This window comes from Musa acuminata, chromosome BXJ1-10 (assembly GCF_036884655.1).
Source record: "Musa acuminata AAA Group cultivar baxijiao chromosome BXJ1-10, Cavendish_Baxijiao_AAA, whole genome shotgun sequence".
Classification (NCBI taxonomy): Eukaryota; Viridiplantae; Streptophyta; class Magnoliopsida; order Zingiberales; family Musaceae; genus Musa; species Musa acuminata.
This window is the reverse complement of record NC_088336.1, coordinates 16,480,775-16,501,663: the sequence shown is the minus strand read 5'-3', so window position 1 is coordinate 16,501,663 and position 20,889 is coordinate 16,480,775. Positions and strand designations below refer to the sequence as shown.

Sequence of the window (20,889 nt, the reverse complement as noted above, 5' to 3'; positions counted from 1 at the left end):
ATTCTGTACGTGGCAGAGAGTTATGACCGACAAAAGTTGTTTGCCGTCCGAATAGTAGCAGCAACAGTACGCTTATTGGAACAGGGAACTGGTGGGGCCGACGCGACTGACCTGTTCTTCTGATCTGCTCTGCAAATGCTTTCTTGAAAGTGGCCTGGTTGATCGGAAACTGGCAAATCGAACGGTCGAAAAGTGGACAATTAAGAGAAAGGTGTCCGCACAAAGGGACGATAATTGTTGCCGATCCCACCTCGAGTAAGAAGTGACGGGCCAAACCAGGAGGGCCACCAGGTGCGGTCCAATGACGGGGAGCGGGGCCTAGCACTTGAGAGGCATCGGAAGTCGTCGCATTAAAAGGTTCGACACGGGGATTAGGTGAGCCGAGCCGTGCATCGCCACGCAATCTGTGAGGAGCTTGTGGGGTTAGACGTTGACCCGACGTTGACCCACCCAAAGTTTTAGCTAATGTTTATCTCGGATCTCATCTCATAATGAACTGATAAAGGTTACCCATAAAAGCCCAAAGCCCACAAAACTAATGAAAGCTAGGTTAGACGTTGACCCGACGTTGACCCTTCCAAAGTTTTAGCTAATGTTTATCTCGGATCTAATCTCATAATGAACTGATAAAGGTTACCCATAAAAGCCCAAAGCCCACAAAACTAATGAAAGCTCATAAAAATTAAATATTGGCCCATGCAGGTTTCGAACCTGCGACCTTCGCGTTATTAGCACGACGCTCTAACCAACTGAGCTAATAGGCCATGTTATTTAATTTGATTCCGTCTTATATTTCTATTAAATTTTCCGCAGAGACCACTGCTCCCTCCATCTTCGCCCTCGTAGTCGTGTCTCAGAAAATGGGGGAGACCATTCGTGACGCAGGGATCGTCCCAGCCGCCAAAGGGCATTCACTCTAATGGGGAAGATGAGCCATATCAAATCGAACTTTACGGAAGCAGTAGAGCGAGGGAGAGGGAGCGGGAGCTTCAAATCTCTCCCGCCAGTGGAGCCAACCTGGAATTTTTCTCTCCAAAAAACAAAAAAAGGTTAGATTTGATTACAGCTTGACCAGAAGTCAACTAGACATGATTTTGACTTTACCCTCACAAGGAAAGCCGTTGGTTTATTTTTCTTGTACCACAGATGATTGACTTCGTCCTTGAGATATAATCCTGTTGGCTTTAGAGGTGGCAGCAGACCAATTGAAAGCCTTGCACTTTGTCTAACGCAATTATCATAGTTTGAATTCCATCTCGTATTTATAGTTCCTCATAAAAGTTTGAATCTGAACAATCAGATTCATGTGAAGTGTCCGTCCCTGTGTCTCTTCCACCTCTATCTAATTCACTACTATAACGTTCCTAGGACACTGACATATTCTCGTGGAGATCGATACTGTGCACATAATGATGGAACGACATCCTTCAATATCCTCCTTAGCCGACAACGATGACCAGAGCCAGTTTGCTCACCTTCAATCCATGAAGAGAACCAGCTCAAACCACAACCGAGATCGAAGTGGATAAAGAGGTGGAAGAAGACTCGAGCCCAGACCTGCCTGCAGAAGACGAGATAACGATCCAGCGATCAACCAGCAGCACTGCGGAAAGAGAAGGAAGACGAGAATCACAGACTGAGAACAGAGTACTGGATCAACAAGATTCGTGGCTGGGTCATGGTGGTGGCTTCACTGGTTGGCAAGACGAACTAAGCTTGACGTCTTCGACGTCGCAGCCATCTTACAACAGCAATAGCTGAGGAAACAGTGGGACGACTGGGCATCGTGCTGGTTATCCAATACTTCTCCTACCAATGGCAGGAGTCATGATATCCGATCCAAAGCACAAACGCTAAAAGAAGCTCAACTGTGTGCAAGTGAAGAGTCCCACAGGCTGTCGACACACAATGTACGAATCAGATTGCAAAATAAATCGAACCTATACACGAAAACAGAGAAGCACAAGATCACCAGTGTAGCGTAGTTACACTGGACATTCTACCATTCTATACATCACGCAGCTTCTCTTGCAAATATCAGTTTCTACAACACGCTAGACATTTCGTCACAATCTAAGTGGAGCTGAATTCGAGCCAGATTTGTTGGAACTCCTTGACAATGAGACTGTGATACTTCCACGAATTCAACGATAAGTAGCACGCTAGCAGCTCCTCCATTTCCTTCGGCGATCGAATGTTGTTTCCGATGATCATTTCCACCATCGACTCCCTGAAATCCCTTTGCGGATCCGAGGACGACTTCACCACCACCAAGCTCCCCAGCAATGCCTTGCTCTGTTGCACTGATGACTTACGGTTCCTGTAAGCCTGGAGACCGGCGAGGCGTGGAGTGCGATAAGCTCTGACCTCTGGTCTCCTTCCAATCCGCTTCCTGTGCTCCCGAAGAACGCAAGTCTTGTCCGGTGCGTCATCGTCATGGACATCCTTTATCGGTTTCGTCAGAATTGGTGGTAGTTTAAGCTCCGACAGTACTTCCAAGTCTCCACTCATGGTGCCCATGGTGTTGTCATCCGTGGAGGAATTTTCATGGCATCGATCAACGTAGTCACGATACGATGGGCTTTCAGACTCTGTAGCCTTCCTTTGGATGTTTGCTCTGGTCTTTCTCGGAGATAATGCGGGGAAATGAGTGTCTGAGGCCTTGTGGTTGACAGGAGAACGAGGAAACCCCTCTGTTCTTTCTCTGGTGGAGACGTAGTAGGAGGATCTTCGAGGGAGTTGAGCCAGTTCTCTGGGTGGCGAAGATGTATGAGGATGACTTCGCTTCATGGTGTTGTGGATGCTCTGGCGTCTGGTTGATCTGCCTATATCCTTGAGCTTGTAGAACCAGGAGCCAGGCATCATGTCAGATAACCTAAATCGATGATTGCCCATCTGCAAACTACACTCTCGATGGAAGAAGAACACTTTGTTATGGACTACTAGATAAGTAGAGCTTGATCCACATGAAGAGCATGAGCTAATTCTGCGGTTTCTTACGGATAGGAAACGTAAAGCTCCAGCCTCCAGATTTCTTTATGTCCCGAGGAGGAGGAGGAGGAGGATAGTGGGAGACAAACAAAGAGAGGTGAAAGGTTGGTAGGAAGCAGAAAAGGTTGGGATTGTCGATAAAGATGGTGGTGGGATCAAAAACATAAACCGCATCCTCCTCTCAGAAACTAAAAGCAAATCAGAAACAGGGAACTACTGAATGAAAGATGGAGAACACAATTATGATGACTGCTAATATTCAGCATGAAAAGTGTATTATTTGATTTCATCAATTGATGAACTTGAGATGCCACAACGCATGGCCTTCTCCTGCTTGCTTGCAGGGAGTGTGGTAGGAGTACACACCCTTTAGAAGAGTGCCGAGGCCATTATGGCTGGAAGTCCGCAGCTTTACAGCCAAACGTGGAGCGCTTTTGGGGCGGTGTGACTCTCCGTGCGTTTCCGAGTGCGCTGTAACAACAGACATGCCGGCGAGATTAAGGTCGACTTTTAACGTGGGGGAGGGGCGAAGAGGAAGAAAAGCAGAGAAGGATATGCCGACGACATGTGCAGTGCGATTTGGTCATACATTGCAGCTAATGGTGGGCGGCAAGCGATTTCGATGTGCGTAGAAGCCACACGTAAAGGGCAAATATGGCATTTACTATCACGTCGGCAACGAATTATGGATCGGCTTATTTCTGACTTGAGTTTGAATTTAGATCTCGACACAACTTTATCCAGAATGAATTTTATATATATATATATATATATATATATATATATATATATATATATCATACTGAATATATGTATTATATAATAATTCATACTGAATAAAACTGTGGATCCGTACAACACACACACAATATATATATATATATATATATATATATATATATATATATATATATATATATATATATATATATATATAATCACAAGCTATCTTTACCTGATCTATTATTCTACATGAGATTTGAGCTACAGTTCATCATGTGTTTCCGTGACAATTAACGAATTCGAATCATTGTCAACATGTTTCAGGGTAGACCAGATCAAAAACTACTGATAGAAATTAATGGGGGGTTGACTTGATGCTCAAACTCCCATGAACTTTGAGAACGCATGATCGGTTTGTCAACTCCCATCATTTTCCAGGTTCTGCCTACCTAATACTGTTGCTCTCTCATCAACTGTTCTTTGATAACAAGCCAAGATGCACGTCTCAACTCTCTCGAGTTCTCGTTGCCCTATTCATGGATGTTAACTCGACTTCAATTATGTCCAGACTTCTCCAAAAATCAAAAAAACTTTTTTCCTGCATTTTTATACACAATTATTACTTACATATCATTTATAGAATGATTTCTCCAATCTATATTTATAACTATATGTTCTTTTTCCTGTTGTTGTCAGGGTTCACAGTTCATATTTCTGCACCATTGTAACCCAATCAAGTAGCACATACCATGATGTTTAAATCCCCAAAACAATTACATATACAGCAACTTGGCTTCTTCTCATCCATTTTGCTGTCCTTAAGTTATGCTAAACACACAAGCGTGAGAAACATTACAAGTTACTATCGTAAACTTCTTCTTCTCATCCTTTTTTATTTGCACTCTCAAAACACCAGAAAGCTATGTCTTTTCGTGGATACTGTAACAGTCTTCTTCTGTCATCTAAGAATGTCCTCCATTGGATCCATCACTTGGACCGGACGGTGGCGCGATGTCTTTAAACATGGTGAAGAGGACCGGCGCCGACGAGGACGTCGCCACGAGCTTCTTATTCTTCGACACCAAGCCAACGGTGGTGGCCGTCGCCGTGTTGCATGGCTGGGCAGATGGAGGACTATAACTCGAAGCTGTCTTCCCTGGGCCGGAGGTGACCGGACCGAGAGGTCTCGCAGTGCATTGCTGGAAGATGATTAGGATTAGAAGACATGCAGTGACTTTGTATTGGATTGCCATGGCGGATAACAAGAGGTAGTATGGTAGTGCAGACCAGCACTTGCGTCGAGGTTATTTATAGAGGAGAGTGGAGGCGAGCAAAGTGACCGAAGGGGGAAGACGGAAGGAGTGTGTGTTGGAGAGCTCGGAAATGGTTACGTCAGAGGTGAGAGAAGCGAAGGGACTCCAACCCTCCGTTGTTTGACTTCCACATGCGTTCACGAGTAGAGGAAGAAGAAGATGGCACGTTATTGTGAGAGTTAAAGTGGGAAATTAGGTGATTAAACATTTGATCGATGTGGTGGATATCCGTGCAGGTACGTAGATCAACAGGGAGCTAATGGTGATCGATCGAATCGTCAAAGATACTGGCATTCGCCCACTGATTCTTTCGGCGAAAGAAGTCAATTGGTGGTTTGACTTTTTATTCATCTTGTCCACCGGAGTCAACGTCCGGTTTGGCATTTGGAATGCTAAGAGCTGAAGATTACTGAAGTATGGAATCCGATGAATTAAGGATCGAGTTTTTGATGGATGGATGGAGTGTTGGAGTACAATTTCTTACCGTGAAACACCATCCAAAAGAAATCAATGGCACGACACCATCACTTTCTTTTAGTGACATGACGTGGTTAGGGAATGGAGGAAAGATCTAAGCAAGGATACAGAGTTTGATCTTTTTACACAACATCCCACGATCTCTCTTGTGGCTTTAAGACACAAGTCTCTCATGAAGTTGACAGTTCTACAACACTAAAAGTAGCCAAAATATTGTGCTTCTTGCTGCACTTTCTTGCACATCGCCCTCACTCTTTGGATTCTGGAGTTCTCGGTATTCCTGAGCCGTGGTTGATGGTGGTAGTGGACAAGTTGTCTTCCTCCACCAAATGCTCATCAAAGCTTTGTGTGAACATGGTTCATGGAATTGGACAAGTTATCTCCATCCTCAAGTTTTCTTCCATTCAAAATTGTTGCTACTTTTGTCTTGAATAAAAATTCCATAAAACAAAAAAGAATGGATGAATTCCTGAAATATATTTTTTTTAAATTTATTTTCTCATGAAGTATTCCCATTTTCGGAATTCCCTAATAATATATTCTTTTCAATAATATTAAAAATATTATTTTTATATAAATTTTATAAAAAATACCGTATTAAACATAATAATGTTTATACTATATCATGGTGTTTTCAATAATATCAATAAACCACTATAACTTAGTATAAAAATACTTAAACATAATATTTTTATTACATTATACTATTTTTTTTAATACTCCTGAAAACATCTGAACATAATGTAAAAATACTATAATTGAACCGATTCACTTTCGGTCCATTAAAAAAGAGAAAAAAAATAGATAGGTTGTCGGATTATAAGTATTTTAGGTATTAGATAAAAAAAAATGTTTCGTGCAAAAATCCAAAAAAATATTTTTTTTGAGAATTCATAAAAAATAATAAAATAAATAATCTATATTATAAATGACTACTGTATATTTGTGGCAATATTTCACATGCATCCGAAAATGAGAAGGACGTGCACGGCAGTCTGATGTGAACAACTCTTGACTCGTCGAGTCAAATCTAATCCAAATCGATTCGCCCTGACCCGATCTAATCCGCGTGAACATAAGGGCAGGACCTTTTTGTAATTGTGACCACAGAAAAGCCCTAAAAATAATAAATGTGGCGGTGAACCTAAGAGCCGTCACGAGTCTCTCTCGCCCTCTTCTTCCCTGTTCTCTCTGTCTTCTCCTCTCGTGTCGCTCATTCTCGAAGCCCATGGAGTGCAGCATTCGGAGCTCGTCTCTGGTGCCGCCGAGGCCGGCGTCTCGCCTCGGAACTTCCTCGGTACCCGCGAAGCCCCGATTAGTGGTACAGAGGCTTATTTCTCTGTTTCTTTCCTGAATTCCCTCTTTATGTTTTTTCTCCCCTCTGTGTTAACCTTTTTTGTGAGATATTTTCCTTATATATATTTTTTTTGAAGGGGTTGAAGCCCTCGATCGCCCGAAGTCGTCTGGTGTTCTGTAGAGCGGCTGGGTCTGATGACAAGGATTTGGGAAACGGGTTCCCGAGAGTCACCAGCAAGGTTTTCGTGGAGGAGGTGAGCGGCTCCGATTTCACTGTTCCTTCTAGCTCTTACCGCAGGATAATGCGATCGATTCGTTTTACGGTCGTCTGGTATGAACTGAGTTGTCCAAAAGCAGAATTCGGGATACTTGAATTGAATGCCTTAATTGGAGCAGCAAGCGACTATAATTGTGTTAGTTTGGATGGAATTGAATTGGTATGTTATGACTAGGAGCAAATCACGTGACCTTAAGCTGGGTCTGAATGGAATTCGTTTATTGAAGTCGTACTATTTATTGAATGCCTGATATAGCATCATTCTTCATGAAAACACTTGTACTCATTGTCTTTCTTTTAACACGGTATAATTCCTCTTTTTGTGTCACACCCAACCCAAAAAGCATCGATGGTTTGGTTTAAATGACAGCACAATGGTAAATACATATACAATTTATTCAAATCTAACTTGATCCGCCAGTTATATATGCAACCCATACAATGTCTTGGTCGGGCTGAATTGGGTTGATACAATCTGATTGCATTTATTTATTCTAAATATGATTTTCTTTATTTTAGTAGTTAATTCAAATCTTAAACAAGAATACTACTGGAATAATAGGTAACTCAAAGCATTTCCTTTTTTTCTTTCCAAACATCCAAGGGTATTAAGGCATTCAATTCATTTCTATTATTTTCCAAACAGAAAGCTAACTTTCAATTCAATTGAACTCAGTTTCAATCAACTGAAATCTATTTAATTATAATTAAGTTAAAGTTGATTCAGTTTTACATAAAGTTGGTTCCAATTAGAGTGTTAAAAGATGAGCTCTAAGCTTGAAATTCATTTTTATGGAATTTTAGAACCTAAATTCAGAGATTGATGGTGATGAGACAGCTTTTTGAAGATTAGCAAGAAAGGAACAACCGGGATTTCATATTTGATAAATGTAGCCTTGAATTTTATATCTTTCATCTTTTTGTTGTATAATGACTTCTGCCTTTGGCTGTCACCATATTAATGAAAGTGGTTCAAGCGTGCATATGTTGGTTCCAGGCAATTGGAGCCGAATATGGAGAAGGTTTTGAGACGTTTAGAATGGATGGTCCACTAAAGGTTGATGTGGTAAGAATCTCGACTTCTTGTTCTTTGCAGTCTTGTGATGTTCATTGTTGTGAGATAAAAATTGATGATGCTGATTTTTTTAGGATTATCTAAATGATAAATTGCAAGAGTGCTTTCTTCAACGGGTACGGCATGCCATGAAGCCAGATGAAGCATTTGGACTTATCTTCTCATGGGACAATGTTGTGGTAATTACTGAAACTCTTTTGGTATCTTTGTATCTCTTTGTTATGTTTTCTAGTAGAACCAAATCAATCATAGGCACTTGTTGCCAACATTTGTTGATCTGTACCTGTCATTTCCTGGAAACATCTAACCCACTGTAGGCAAGTAATCTGATCCTGTACATGCTTCAACATTTACAGTTGTTTGCAAAAGTAACAAACTGTGCTATATCAACTGTGACATTAGTTGAAAAACACCAGAACCTCCAGGGAAGTTCAACAGTGGAAAAGAGTTTAGTGAGAGCTTGGGCTTGACTTCAGAAGTTTAAGAACACAGTTTGGTCTTGTGAATAGCTGCAGCCTGATGATGCCTTATAGGTTCTATAGGAAGAGTATCAAAAAGCTGCTATTTTCTTAGAGTAGTTGCAAGTATCTTGGAGCATTTTTTTTTCAGTGTCTTTTGCTTTTGTTTTTTGTGTATTGTATGACATGAGCATACTTTTGTGTTTGTCTCAGGCTGACACCCGATCTTTGAAATTGGATGCTTGGAGACAGCTTGCTTCTGAAGAGGGTATGTTTGCAGCTGATATAAGGAATATGCTGTTTTGTCACGCATTCAACATATTCAGCAGCATTTAGTGGTCCACAGAAAAAGCACTAGTATAATTAGTTTGTACCAAGATTATGGCATCAAAAGTGATGGTTCCTGGGTTTTGAAGGCTGTGAGCGAGTGGTGGGAAGGAGTTGGTATTTTACTAATTTTTTGTTTTCTTGTTTTTTCACAATCAAGAATCTGTTAAATTAATGATTGGGCAAGTCAAAAGAATGGGTGAACCAAAATACCTAAGTGCTTGACCAGGAGTCTTTGCATGACAGTATAATTTCCCACTTAAGTTCTCAAGTCAGTTGTATTGGAGGTATCTGGTTATTGGATCATCTAGTTATTCATTCTTTTGGTCTACTAAAGCACCCTGGTTTTGGGAGATTGTATGTGTTTTAATGCATCTTTTTTCCTTAGAATCTCATTTGTTTCCCAGAACTTCATGGTTGTGACCATTCTGTCAGTCTAATGCCTAATAATCTTGTACATAAATTCTAGAGATATTGGAATAGTTTGAACTAAAAGCAATTTGTTGTTTGCATGCCATTATCTACAAGGCACATAATGGATCCTGTATCCTGATTGGGACCACTTTTGGCATGATATTTTCTTCATTGCAGTTGAATATTATCTTTGTGTTTTGCTCGATTGTTCTGGAGCTCTTATGCCGTAGCTGTTATTGTACCCTATTCTCATGCAGGAAATGAATTTTCAAGTGACAGACACATAAACAAGTTGATTCTTCATACAGCTGCTGATCATGTCCTTCGTAAGGTAAAGATCTATGCTTGGATAATTGTACTTCGGCCACTGATTTAGTGTAGTTGTTTTTCTAGATGTTGATCATGTCTTGAGTGGTAAGTAGAATAATGGCATATTGAATCTAGAACTTTGATGCACTAAAAGCATCTAATGTGTAATGTATTTGATTTATCTTAAAGGAGATGATTTCCTTCTAGGTATTTCTGGTGGAAATCGTATATGAAAATATCTGTATAATACATTGGCATTCAAGGACTTGTTCTTCATCAAACTGTTAAAAACACAGATGAGCTTGTAACTACACTAGATTATTTGTCTGGATCTGCTTCTCCTCCAAAAGAAACCTGTAGCTACGTCTTTCTAAATACAACATTATTTTGATGGAAAATCATTCATTTTCGGTGATGCACTGATTGCTGATGTTTGCTGAAATGGCACAAAAATCATCCAATCTAAAAACCGAGCATGGTTGCTTTTTTTTTTCCTTATCTCTATTAGCCAGTGTGGGATTTTGGAGCCAATTTGAGTCAATATCTATATGAATTTGTGATGCCTTGATAAGGTGCACCTATGAAACTCATTGCACAAAACAGACTGATTTTGAACAGGTTACTAGAACCTGAAGGCATTGTGGCTGACTGAAGGTGTAAAGGTCATTAGTTTCTTTGTGTTATGATGTTATCATGAGTTAGGCTGAACAAAGTGAGATATTTATAAAGCTAGATCGATAATTTGGTTAGTTTTGGGTTTTCCTTTAGGGCTTATGACCTTCATACTTGGTGGACATTGGAGCGGCCACTGCAAAGACCGAACTAATTTCTTCTAGTGGATTCTGCCTCCCCCTTGCCTCTTGCCTCTATATGCTTCTCTTCCTTAATCTTTCTCTTGTATCCTTTCTCACTTATAATATACTGTTTCATGGTATTGCTACATTCTTTTAAAACTCCAGTTCAACTAGGTTACATTAGAATTTGCTTGAAAACAATACGATCAGCTAAGGACAAAAAACGATGGAAATGTTATTGACTCACACAGAGCTAAGATTGATGTTCTGATGGCGATTGTCCAAGCTTTCAAAAATTGGCTGACCCAGATCAGGATCAATATACTATGTATATGGGCTTGGTCATCAGCTTTACTTTAGCAGAGATGTAACATGCTACACTGATATTGATGTCTTTATGCATTTTTTTTGCCTGACCTTGCTACATTGATATAAAGGTATCAACTAGCTTGGTTGATAAGGACTTTGAGAGTTTATCGCAAGATATTAGTCTCAAATCCCGTCTTCGTCACTTACCCTTTGCAAAAAATGAAAAAAAATATTTCTTGAATACATGCTAGCTTTAATAAGGGAATTTCAAATGAATGACAAAACGTTGATTTTTTGGAGTTTTTAGAAATTTTAGTTTTAGCTTATTTAACTAAAATTTCAAAGGACAGATTGTGAACTGACATCTGGTGCTTGGTTGCATGTCTGTACAAATTCTACCAAATATAACTATCACAAGAGTGCATCTTGTCATTTTAGGCTGACTAGGCACAAATCAGAAGAAGTTTTATATCTTCCATAGAAATTACTAGAAGCAGCTAAGAATTTTTTTGTATCATCTCAATTAAATTCTGAGTATGTCATGCTCCTATAAAATGGCAACCAAATAGACCAATGCTGTTGTCGATCCTGTGTTTTTTCTTTGAGTAGTTTTTCTTTTCTTGGTATCAAATAAGAATTTTTAATATATAGAGCTGCATTCATTAGTAAATGACTGATGTTGCAGGATTCTTTTTGAGTTTCCAGGTTTTGTGCTGGGAGGAAGAAGAAAGTGAATTGGAAAGATTGAAGTCACGGCTGTCACAGTTATACTATGAGAATCTTATTAAGGTATGTTTCTCCTTATTACATGCATGACCGTCAATGAATTCTCTATGAGCTAGTTACAAGCTTTTTTGCTTGTCCAGCTAGATGCACCAGTTGAAGGATTAAAAGAGTGGCTAGATGCAGTCCATACAGCAGGCATCCCTTGTGCCATTGTATCATGTCTTGATCGAAGATATATGCACGAGTCCTTGCAGAAAATGGGGCTTAAAAAGTATTTCCAGGTGGATTTTATGCGGAACTCCACTCGTCCTTTACTTTTTATGATTTTTTTTGATGCAGCCATCAAGCTGATGGTTGCTTCTCGTGGCATGTAGGCTATTGTGACTGAAGAGGATGGAATGGAGTCTATAGCTCATCGATTCCTCTCAGCTGCAGTAAAGGTATTTGCAAAACTTAAAACTTGATGTCAATACAAATTTACATCTCTTTTTCTATTTCCTGTGGATGTTTAATTTCATTCTGAATTCTTACTAGGCTGTATTATCATCTCTATAATGAAGATGCTGTTTTAAGATTCTCTTAATTGATGATGTTGCTTAATGTCACAATGGCCAATATTATATAAAGTAAAAACTCAAACCTTTACCCTGAGAGAATAACCCAAATGTTGGATAATTACTAATCTGTTTCCATTTTACTGCAAAAATTTAATGAAGTATTATCTTTGCCCTGAGACTAGTTCAAAAGTGGGATAAATTTCTCACTTTACTGGTTATTTTTTGACATTAAACTGGATGGAAGCCCAAGGGAAACAATGGATTATTAAGCATGGGTCAATGTGAAAAGATAATTTGTGACAGATTTAAAAGTAACTTAGTTATCCTTGTATAGTCAACCAGCTATGGTGCAGTGCAGACAGTCAACTGAAAGAGAAATAAGTAATAAGCTACTACTTAAAAACAATATCAAGTGTCATGCTAAATCAATTAAATTCTTATTCTACAGAACTAAAATTTAGAAAAACAATATATAAACAAAAAAAGGGGCCAAATTAAACATTATAATAAACACATACAAATTCAACAAAAAAATAATTAAAACACATTCTTGGAGTTGTCATATTTTCATTGGCACCTCGAGATTTTAATTCATTTTAAACCCATCATGGATCAGGATTTTTTTTCTCCAACTTGTTGCTTTTCATTGCTTCTGAGTTCAAGGGTGAAAACTACTGAATTCATGGTTCTTGACTCTTGGCCACTTCAAGAAGCCGACATACTCCAGATTTTCTTTTGTCATTTTTCTTAATGATAAATAATCTTATCTCACTTCCGCTGGCCTTATCTAATTACCTAATATCATCTGGTCATTGACTTGATGAACACCTGTCAGCTGATTGAATTGTCACAATACCATTATCTTGCTGTGTCGCCAGCCTGCTTCCTCTCCAGCACAGCTACTAATCTTAGAACAAAATGGAGGTATTGTTGCAAATATTGTCTTTTTCAACATCTTCAAACAACTGAATTCTGATTACAGTGTTCAAGTTGGCATTACCTTCCTGCCAACTTCCTACCGGGATTGACATGTCACTCCTATTAGCTGCTCTATTTGACAGGGTGCCTTGGTCTAATAGCTAGGATGGGTTTGAAGTTAAGGTGTTGTAAATGGTAGTGGAAGAATGATGCAAGGGTTGGTTGTTGAGTTCTCATGGCGGCATGCTTGGCAGATGTGGCAAATGAAACAGTAATCCTGGTACAGAATTTAGTCCCTGTGGGATCTCTACTGTGTTTATTTGACACTCAGGTTATCTGAAATCTAAAATATCTTATATGCATTACATGTCTTTTACTTTCAACTAAATATATTTACATAAGTTCCTGTTTTCTCTTTCCCAAATTGGGTGACTCAATATGTGGACTGTAAATTCAATATAAAATTTGTAGACAATTTGGTTTGTGATTTTTTTTTTCACTTCCAATGTTGTGGGATATACATTTGTTTTCAGTATTTGAGTTGCATGTATCTTATTCTTTCTTTCTCTGGAATTTAAGATATTAGGAGCAACATTAGTATACTTCTTGCCATGGTGGCTAATTGTTGTGTCCAAAATAATGTGTTGCTATATTTTAGTTGGTTGATGTTCTTCATTTTCCGTGTTAGATGGATAGAAAGCCCTCCAAGTGTATTGTATTCGAGGATGATCCTAGAGGCATTACTGCTGCCCATAACTGCACAATGATGGCTGTAGCTCTGATTGGTGCTCATCCTGCGTACGTGTGTTTCATCTTTCTTAACAGTTTGATTGCATTTTATATTACTTGATTGTAATGTACCTTCAAAGTGCGTCTGTTATTTGATATGCTTAATACCCACTTTAAACTTATGATTATGAGTATTCAATTGCGATATGTAGTAATTAATAAATTCTTATCAGGTACTAGCAAGAATCCACTATAGTTGGCAAACCCACGTGCCTTCAGATCAGTTATTGCTTGCAACTAGTTATTGTTCCCGGCAAATCTTTTAAAGCGTTAACCTTGAACTCTTCAGTTATTTGGATATAGCAACTGCATTGAAGTTGTAGATTGTAGTATGAACTTATTGGGTGTGACGAATGGGACTAATCACATAAAGAGAAGACTGTTGTTAACCAAGTCACGACGAGCATGCCATATATGAGAATTGTTTAGATTGATAGCTTAATTATCTGGGGATCAAAGTATATTCACCTGTATTGGTTGGTAGAGACCGGTATTTACTGATCAAACGGTCAATCAAGAAGTGGACTAAGGGATTTAACCTGATTTGGTCCAGTATGGGCTTGTACTGTCTAATAAGCTCACTGTACTGAGTTTATCTAGGGGTAACCATACTGGTTTCAAATTGTACCACGTGATACCAGTATTGTTTTTTAATTTCAGCCACTTGTCACTGTCCTTTCTTATTCTTTTTCTTTCTTTCTTTCTCTCACACATGCTCTCTCCCCTCCTCCCCGTTGCACCATTGCTGCCACCGCCTCCTCCCATTGCCACTGCTGCTGCCAGCTCCTCTGAGTCACCATCTCCTCCTCTGCCTCCTACTGGTAGTCTCTTTCTCTGCCTCCTTTTCTCTACCTCCCTTCTTCTCACCCTCCTCTTTGGTCCAAAAGATATCAATCCATAGTGAGTGTTAGTACATTGATTTATACCAATACCATATCAATCTGGCCGCAATCAGTGTTTGGTGGAAGATCAAGATTTTAATTACTGTGGTGGATTATACACATATTATGCATCTTACAGTGTTGAAATAAGAGGGACATCAAATGTGACAGATCTGCTGGAACTTGATAATAAGTGGCAGTGATTGAGGACTGTAGGCCCTTTTGTTCCTTGGGTGTGGGTTGAGGTTAGCAGCGTAATAAACATGAGATTGCACATGAACTAATTAGCTGAGGTGATGAAGGTGCAATCTTTGCAATCTTCATCAGAGACCAGAAGGTTTGGTTGCTGATCAGGAACACTGGCATGCTGTAGTGAGGGCCGTTGTCTGCCTCATTAATAAAGTGAGGAGGGATGACTTATGGCAAGTAAAATATGAATGACTTGAAAATTACCAAAACTAAGGTAACATAGCAAGTTGGTGACCGGAGTAGTTGTGTTTCACTTTTAATTTTGTGATGTGAGCAAAGTGAATCTAGGACTAGGAACAATAAATATGTAGGGCGTGATAGACAAATTGCCTACATTATCGCCATCTTGGAGTTCCAAAATATGTTACATGGGATACCTAACAGATGAAAGTAATTAAAAAAGCAATATCTTCAGCCAGGACAGCTATAGCTTGGTCATGTAGAATGAAGATATAGTAACCATGGATGAGACATCGCTGACCTCTAAAAGAAATTTGGACAAACATGCTGTGAATTTATTGATTGTCAGAGAAGGTGTTATACAACAACTGATATACTTATAATAGTTCAGTTGCTTTTGAGAGTATCTGTGGGCCCATAATAAGGTTCCGAGGCAAGTTAAGAAAACCACCCCAATTTAGATGAGGGCATTCTTCATCACTTACAAGGGCAGCCAAGAGTGGTCTGATGGTGCATCTGTGGCATAGTTTAGTACAGGATATTGCTGATATTTTTTTTGCATTCCAATTCATAGTTGTGAACCATATATTTCATCATTTCTGGCACTTGGGAAGAGGGCTTTCACAGTTTAGATATTTGCTTTCTATAATGGATTTATCCTCAGAAATTGAGCTGAAAAGAATTATTCACTCTACTGTTATCTGTTCTAATATTAACAGACCAAACATTGAGAATTTTTCACTCAAGTTATTTTCACATACTATAGGGGTCTCACATAAGACTGTCATATCTCGAGTATTATTAGAACATGGAGTTCCTTCTCCATCCTGTCAATCAATGTGCTTTTATAAGGAAAACTTACATGATGTTGTGTTCCGTAGTCTTCTTTTGCTTTGTTTCCCTATGATTTTTGGATGGTCTTTCATCACTCCACTGAAATTTGTTTACTAGATAGCTATTGTCGTAAAGTGACTGTAATCTTTCGCTACTCTTTCTGCAGGTATGAGTTGGTACAGGCCGATCTTGCTGTTGCTAGCTTTAGTGAGCTCTCTGTGATTAACCTTAGAAGATTATTTGCTCACAAGGGATCAAGTTTTATGGATTTGCAGAAGCAGATAATAGAGAAATCACCACCGAAAAGAAAGCTCATGACCGATACAATTTATTAATTTTTCCCCCCCTTCTGCACGTCTCTTCTTTTTGGTTCAGGTAAAGAAAAGCCCTGTACATATCACTTTTCTTTGAAGCCCTCCAATAAGCATTTTTGCAAAACGATTCAAATATGAGAAAATAAGTTTTTTTTCTCTCTCTCCCTCTCCCTTTATTGACATTGTGTCTCTTGTTATGCCTTATTATATTTTATTGTTTTCTTGGGGCATTTGTTTGGAAGTTATAAATTGCTCATATGGTTCTATTATTTTTTCACGCAATAAGCACATCATTGTCAAAGCATCGGAGAACAAAATGGTGTACACTGGAACCTGTCATTCCATGAATGATGGGATGGGATGGAATGGAAGATCGAAGCTATGGGAATTGTCAATCGGGTGGGTTTCACTCACCTGGAATCTGCCATTCCTACCGACCGAGTTGGGTACTTGAAATCATGTGCCACGCCTCCCATTGCACTTCAAAATGAGTTGATGACAATTAGTTTTCCAGTGCGACAGGTGTCCAGTTTATAGTAATTTGAGAGGAGAAATGTTGTCCTCTTGCTAAACTTTTGGGTGTAGAAGTTCATAGAGTTCTTTTTTCTGTTAATATAATTTGAATTAAATTCTATAGTTAGAATTTTGATAAGAATCAATATAATGAAGTGGATATCCTGTTTGACTTAGTTTTGGAGTTTAAGCATTTAGAATAATAACAATGATCATAGAGTTTAAACATTGTGTGCTGACGGCCATTTGTGGTTGCCACCATCAAAGGTATCCATCGTACACTCGCATCTTCGTCGACGGCATCATCGGTTCGCTAGGGACGTTGACCTTGATCAATTGGCGACTCTGGTACACCCCTGTAGTAGCACTCTGGTACACCCCTGTAGTAGCAAGATTCACTGTCGTATCGGTGGCGGTGAGCTCAATGCCTTCGACCTCATAAGACCCTTCGCATCCGGGCTTGACCTTTCCCGCCTGTTCACTGATGCAGCCTCGGATCAGGAGCGATTCGCGTCTAGCGAGACGACGGACCGAATTATGGATCGAGTCGAGGAGGTGGGGGAGACAAAGGGCTTGGCGGTGATCGAGAGGAAGAACAGGGATTTCGTGCTGTCGGTGGAGGTCTACGGGTTTGCCGACGATGTGTTGGTGGAGGGGTTTGCCGACGATGTGTTGGTGGAGGAGGTGGGCGACGATGCGGTTTGAAGCTTCTGGAAGGAGAAGCCGAGGCCCGCGTTGAGTGGTGCAGTTCACCTCGGTTTGTGAGCCACGGGGCTACGAGTTTGCATGTAGGATTTGGGCTAATTATCGATTACTATATAGCTAGATATTTTTAATATTTATTTTTAATATTAAAAAAAAAAAAATTTAAATATTTATAGTTATTAAAAAATATTTAATCTCATTTATCGTAACGTTGCTCAAATATCATATTAATAAGGTCTAACTATATTGAAACATTTGGTAAAATCTAAAATGAGGTTTCAATCGAGAAGAGTTAATTATATATTATATATCATGTAGTTAGTTACTTTTAATATCTCGAGCTTTATATTTTTAAAAATTATATTGAGATAGGATTAAAAAGATAATTTCATAGGATTAAAAATTAAGAAAGAAATTTTTTTTGTTGGAACAAAAGGGTTAAATGCTTCATAAATATAGAAATCATAATATAAGTCTTGAAAGTATAGGAATTAGAATAATATGTAATTAGACCCATAGAGAAAGGCATCGATACAATATACCTTATGTCACCTTCCCACTCTAAAGAGCTCACATGTCTTGGTAATGGTTGTAACATTTTGCCCTTCTCTTAAGCAAAATGCCAAAACATGGAGCCAGAGAACTGCTGGAACATGCAAATGCAAATGCAAATGCACAACAGCGTACCCCATGGATTTCTTAGTTGATCTTCCTACAGTTGATCCTGATCTCTCCGCTGCTACCAGTCAAAGGACTAATGCTTGCCATCTTCACCATGGCGCTGGCGAAGTCGCTGAAGAACTTGGCAGAGTTCGTGGCGTAGGAGCCGACTTGAGACTCCACCGACCCTCCTCCATTCATGAACAGCTGCTGGTCCGAGTGCAGGAGCCCTCTCTCCCTCACCAGATTGGCGTAGTAGTCATTGTCGAACACGGTCGGCGTCGTCGAGTCGAGCGGCGACAGCTCGTTGTCGCCGCCAGAGCTCGAGCAGTTCGACCGCAACGACGACGCAAAGGAGGGGTCGATGTTCGTGTCGTTGTAGATTCGGGCTCGGAACAGGAAGCACCGGGCTTGACCTATCGTATGAGCCCCTGCAGGTATTATCACATGCAGCTTACTCGATCGAATGGAGCTCCAGAATTGGATGTAAGGTGGGGTGAGGAATGGCTGTGAAGGAGAATTACCGGAGAGGGCTGCCATGTCGGAGGCGCTAAGGCCTTTGCCGGAGAAAGAAGAGATGAGAGTGCGGAGGTCGGCGGTGGGACCGGGGATGTCGGTGTTCGCGGAGCTCAAGCTTGCGGTGGTGGAGTCTCTCCTGCCCAATTCAACCGTCCATGTCGGTCCTCCTAACTGTGAGATGTTTTCCCCGTAGCAGATTAATAAGATTTGAAGCCTTCTATTTGACTACAATTACGGCAGCGTAAAGGGGTCACGAGATCCAACCGCGACGACCGAGTCGCGAGCAGCGACGGCGACGATGTCGGCGCAGGACACGACTTGCTTGCAGGCGCTCTCCAGCTTCGACTTGATGGCGTCGATGACCTCAAATCCTCTCAGGGAGTTGTTGTTGGGGTTGGCGGTCTTCTCCCCTGTGAAGGTCGAAGTGTCATCCAGCAATAAAGAAGCATCACATCCCTGCGAGCGAGCAACACATCGTCCATTAATCCTCCTCTGGTTGATCCTAATTGTGCGCTTGTGATATAAATAGAAGCCTAATCAAGCTAAAGAAGAAGACTTGCTTGAACAAAGCAGTCGTGGAAGTGAAGCCTGAGCAAGGAAGCACCCATGCGGCGGTCCCTGGCCACTGCTGCTCTCACGGCGGTGCGAATGATGGAGAGAGCATTCGGGCATGAGGTGTTGTAGAACGTCGGCGACAGCTGAGCTGAAGCTAATGGAACGAAGAAGAAGCTGACGATTAGCGAGCACAAAGCGATACTGCAAGATAAGCCCCGGAACGAAGCCATTTCTGTGCACGGAGGTCAGCACCTACTCCCGTTTCTTATTAATAAACACATGGCTGCCAATCATGACATGGTCTTCCCTTTGAAAGTTCTTCAAACAGGGAAATCACAAGGAACATACAACCAACAGGAAAAGCCAAACCTTTGACCATATATATATATATATATATATATAAAAGAGAGAGAGAGAACAGTTGAAAACCTGAACATTCAAATGGCAATAGTTTAATTCAAAGGTACACAAGTTTTAGACAGTTAAAAAAAAAATCCAAATCAATTCAATTAAATTTGATACGATTCAATTCAAGATAGAAACGTCAAGTACTTGAAGTGCCACCTACATGTAGATCGAGATCGAAAAATGTTTTCTGATCAAATCCCTCTGATGCCCAAGTAAGTAACCTGAGATATATGAATTCAATCATCAATAGTAAAAAAGACTATACTTAGCAATAAATGGATAAAATATTTTATAAAATATTCTTTCAGGGGATAATTTTTAATCATTTATATTTTCTAATAGCAGATTTTCCTTTGATTTTGTCAAAAAATTCTCAATATAAACTATTGATTTTTTACGTCTAAACCGCTATATTTGAAAATATGCACCGTAAAATTTCAACCGCATAACATTGTTTGTTTGATCTTGCTACTATGTTTTTTTATGTCCAAATCTCTATGAAATTTTTATGATATCTTTGACACTTCCTAACAGTGGATTTTCCTTTGATTTCGTTAAAAAATTCTTAATATAAACCACTAATCTTTTATGTTCAATCTGCTACACTTGAAAATCTGTGATGTAGAAAATTTCAATCACATATTATTGCCTTAACCCATCTATTTACAATCTTTATTGAATGAAATATCTTACATACTTCATAGATCATCTTGGCTTCTATCTAAGATTGATCTATTGAGGAGTTCATTTTTAAAAACGAATTTGTGTTGCTGTAAATTTTCGTCGTAAATCGTTGAAATTTTTCGACGAGAATTCTGCTATCGTAACTTGCATCAATTTCCTTGCTATTATACTGCTGAAATTTTCTTGATTAAATTGGACATCCTTGCTGCCATATAAAATGAGATTTTGCTATCAATTCTCTCATCAAATTTCTTAAGTTTTTGGTGGAAATTTCATCGAGAAACCGTTGTTTCTTCGACGATAATTCTGCTCTTACAAGACAACACATACCTGCAGTAATTTTCATTGATTTCTATCAAACCTTTGCTGCCATCTACTGCAAATCTAAAACTTTCATCCATAGCCCTAAAACTCCACTAAACCACACCCTCAAACTGCACCCAAAATAACTACAAAATAAGCCTAAACCGCAGCCTACATCCACTGATCCACCAACCCTTTCGACCATCACTTCTCTCAACCTATACATACCTTTAACCAGACAACAAAAGAGAGATCTTAACATCACATATTTGAAGGCATATACTATGGCATCTGAGGAGGCAATCAATACTAAATTCGAAGCTTTCGAGAC

General features: G+C 39.6%; 3 protein-coding genes and 1 non-coding gene across 5 annotated transcripts; 1 reads left to right on the top strand and 3 right to left on the bottom strand.

The window, feature by feature from the left end:
* Nucleotides 1-690: 690 nt before the first annotated feature.
* TRNAI-AAU (transfer RNA isoleucine (anticodon AAU)) lies at nt 691-764 on the bottom strand. Its single transcript has one exon. It is a non-coding gene; the product is annotated as a tRNA-Ile (tRNA).
* A 1,309-nt stretch (nt 765-2,073) lies between these two features.
* On the bottom strand, nt 2,074-2,895 carry LOC103999612 (transcription repressor OFP4-like). The gene has a single exon (XM_009421405.3). The coding sequence runs from the start codon at nt 2,893-2,895 to the stop codon at nt 2,074-2,076; it is 822 nt and encodes a 273-aa protein (XP_009419680.1).
* Nucleotides 2,896-6,625: 3,730 nt separating this feature from the next.
* LOC135580811 (5-amino-6-(5-phospho-D-ribitylamino)uracil phosphatase, chloroplastic-like) lies at nt 6,626-16,854 on the top strand. Of its 2 annotated transcripts, XM_065085889.1 has the most exons (12): nt 6,626-6,825; nt 6,938-7,054; nt 8,075-8,143; nt 8,227-8,331; nt 8,824-8,878; nt 9,609-9,682; nt 11,469-11,552; nt 11,630-11,770; nt 11,864-11,929; nt 13,653-13,762; nt 16,064-16,272; nt 16,498-16,854. In XM_065085889.1, exons 1-11 carry the CDS (start codon nt 6,733-6,735, stop codon nt 16,230-16,232), a joined length of 1,083 nt encoding a protein of 360 aa, XP_064941961.1. In that variant the 5' UTR covers nt 6,626-6,732; the 3' UTR covers nt 16,233-16,272; nt 16,498-16,854. The 2 variants fall into 2 exon arrangements, with proteins under 2 accessions (XP_064941961.1, XP_064941960.1); XM_065085888.1 differs by lacking the exon at nt 16,498-16,854 and having other exon boundaries at nt 16,064-16,441.
* Nucleotides 16,855-17,997: 1,143 nt separating this feature from the next.
* On the bottom strand, nt 17,998-19,445 carry LOC135594895 (cationic peroxidase 1-like). The gene is made up of 4 exons (XM_065085402.1): nt 19,169-19,445; nt 18,873-19,064; nt 18,614-18,779; nt 17,998-18,520 (listed from the first exon to the last, which is right to left on the bottom strand). Exons 1-4 carry the CDS (start codon nt 19,391-19,393, stop codon nt 18,129-18,131), a joined length of 975 nt encoding a protein of 324 aa, XP_064941474.1. The 5' UTR covers nt 19,394-19,445; the 3' UTR covers nt 17,998-18,128.
* Between the last annotated feature and the right edge of the window lie 1,444 nt (nt 19,446-20,889).

Coding starts and splice junctions, on each gene's coding strand:
- LOC103999612 (XM_009421405.3), bottom strand. CDS start 2,895: ATGGGCAATCATCGATTTAGGTTATCTGACATGATGCCTGGCTCCTGG.
- LOC135594895 (XM_065085402.1), bottom strand. CDS start 19,393: ATGGCTTCGTTCCGGGGCTTATCTTGCAGTATCGCTTTGTGCTCGCTA. Junction 19,065..19,168: donor TCCACGACTGCTTTGTTCAA/GCAAGTCTTCTT, acceptor GCTCGCTCGCAG/GGATGTGATGCTTCTTTATT. Junction 18,521..18,613: donor CGACATGGCAGCCCTCTCCG/GTAATTCTCCTT, acceptor TAATACCTGCAG/GGGCTCATACGATAGGTCAA.
- LOC135580811 (XM_065085889.1), top strand. CDS start 6,733: ATGGAGTGCAGCATTCGGAGCTCGTCTCTGGTGCCGCCGAGGCCGGCG. Junction 8,879..9,608: donor ACAGCTTGCTTCTGAAGAGG/GTATGTTTGCAG, acceptor ATTCTCATGCAG/GAAATGAATTTTCAAGTGAC. Junction 11,553..11,629: donor ACTATGAGAATCTTATTAAG/GTATGTTTCTCC, acceptor TTGCTTGTCCAG/CTAGATGCACCAGTTGAAGG.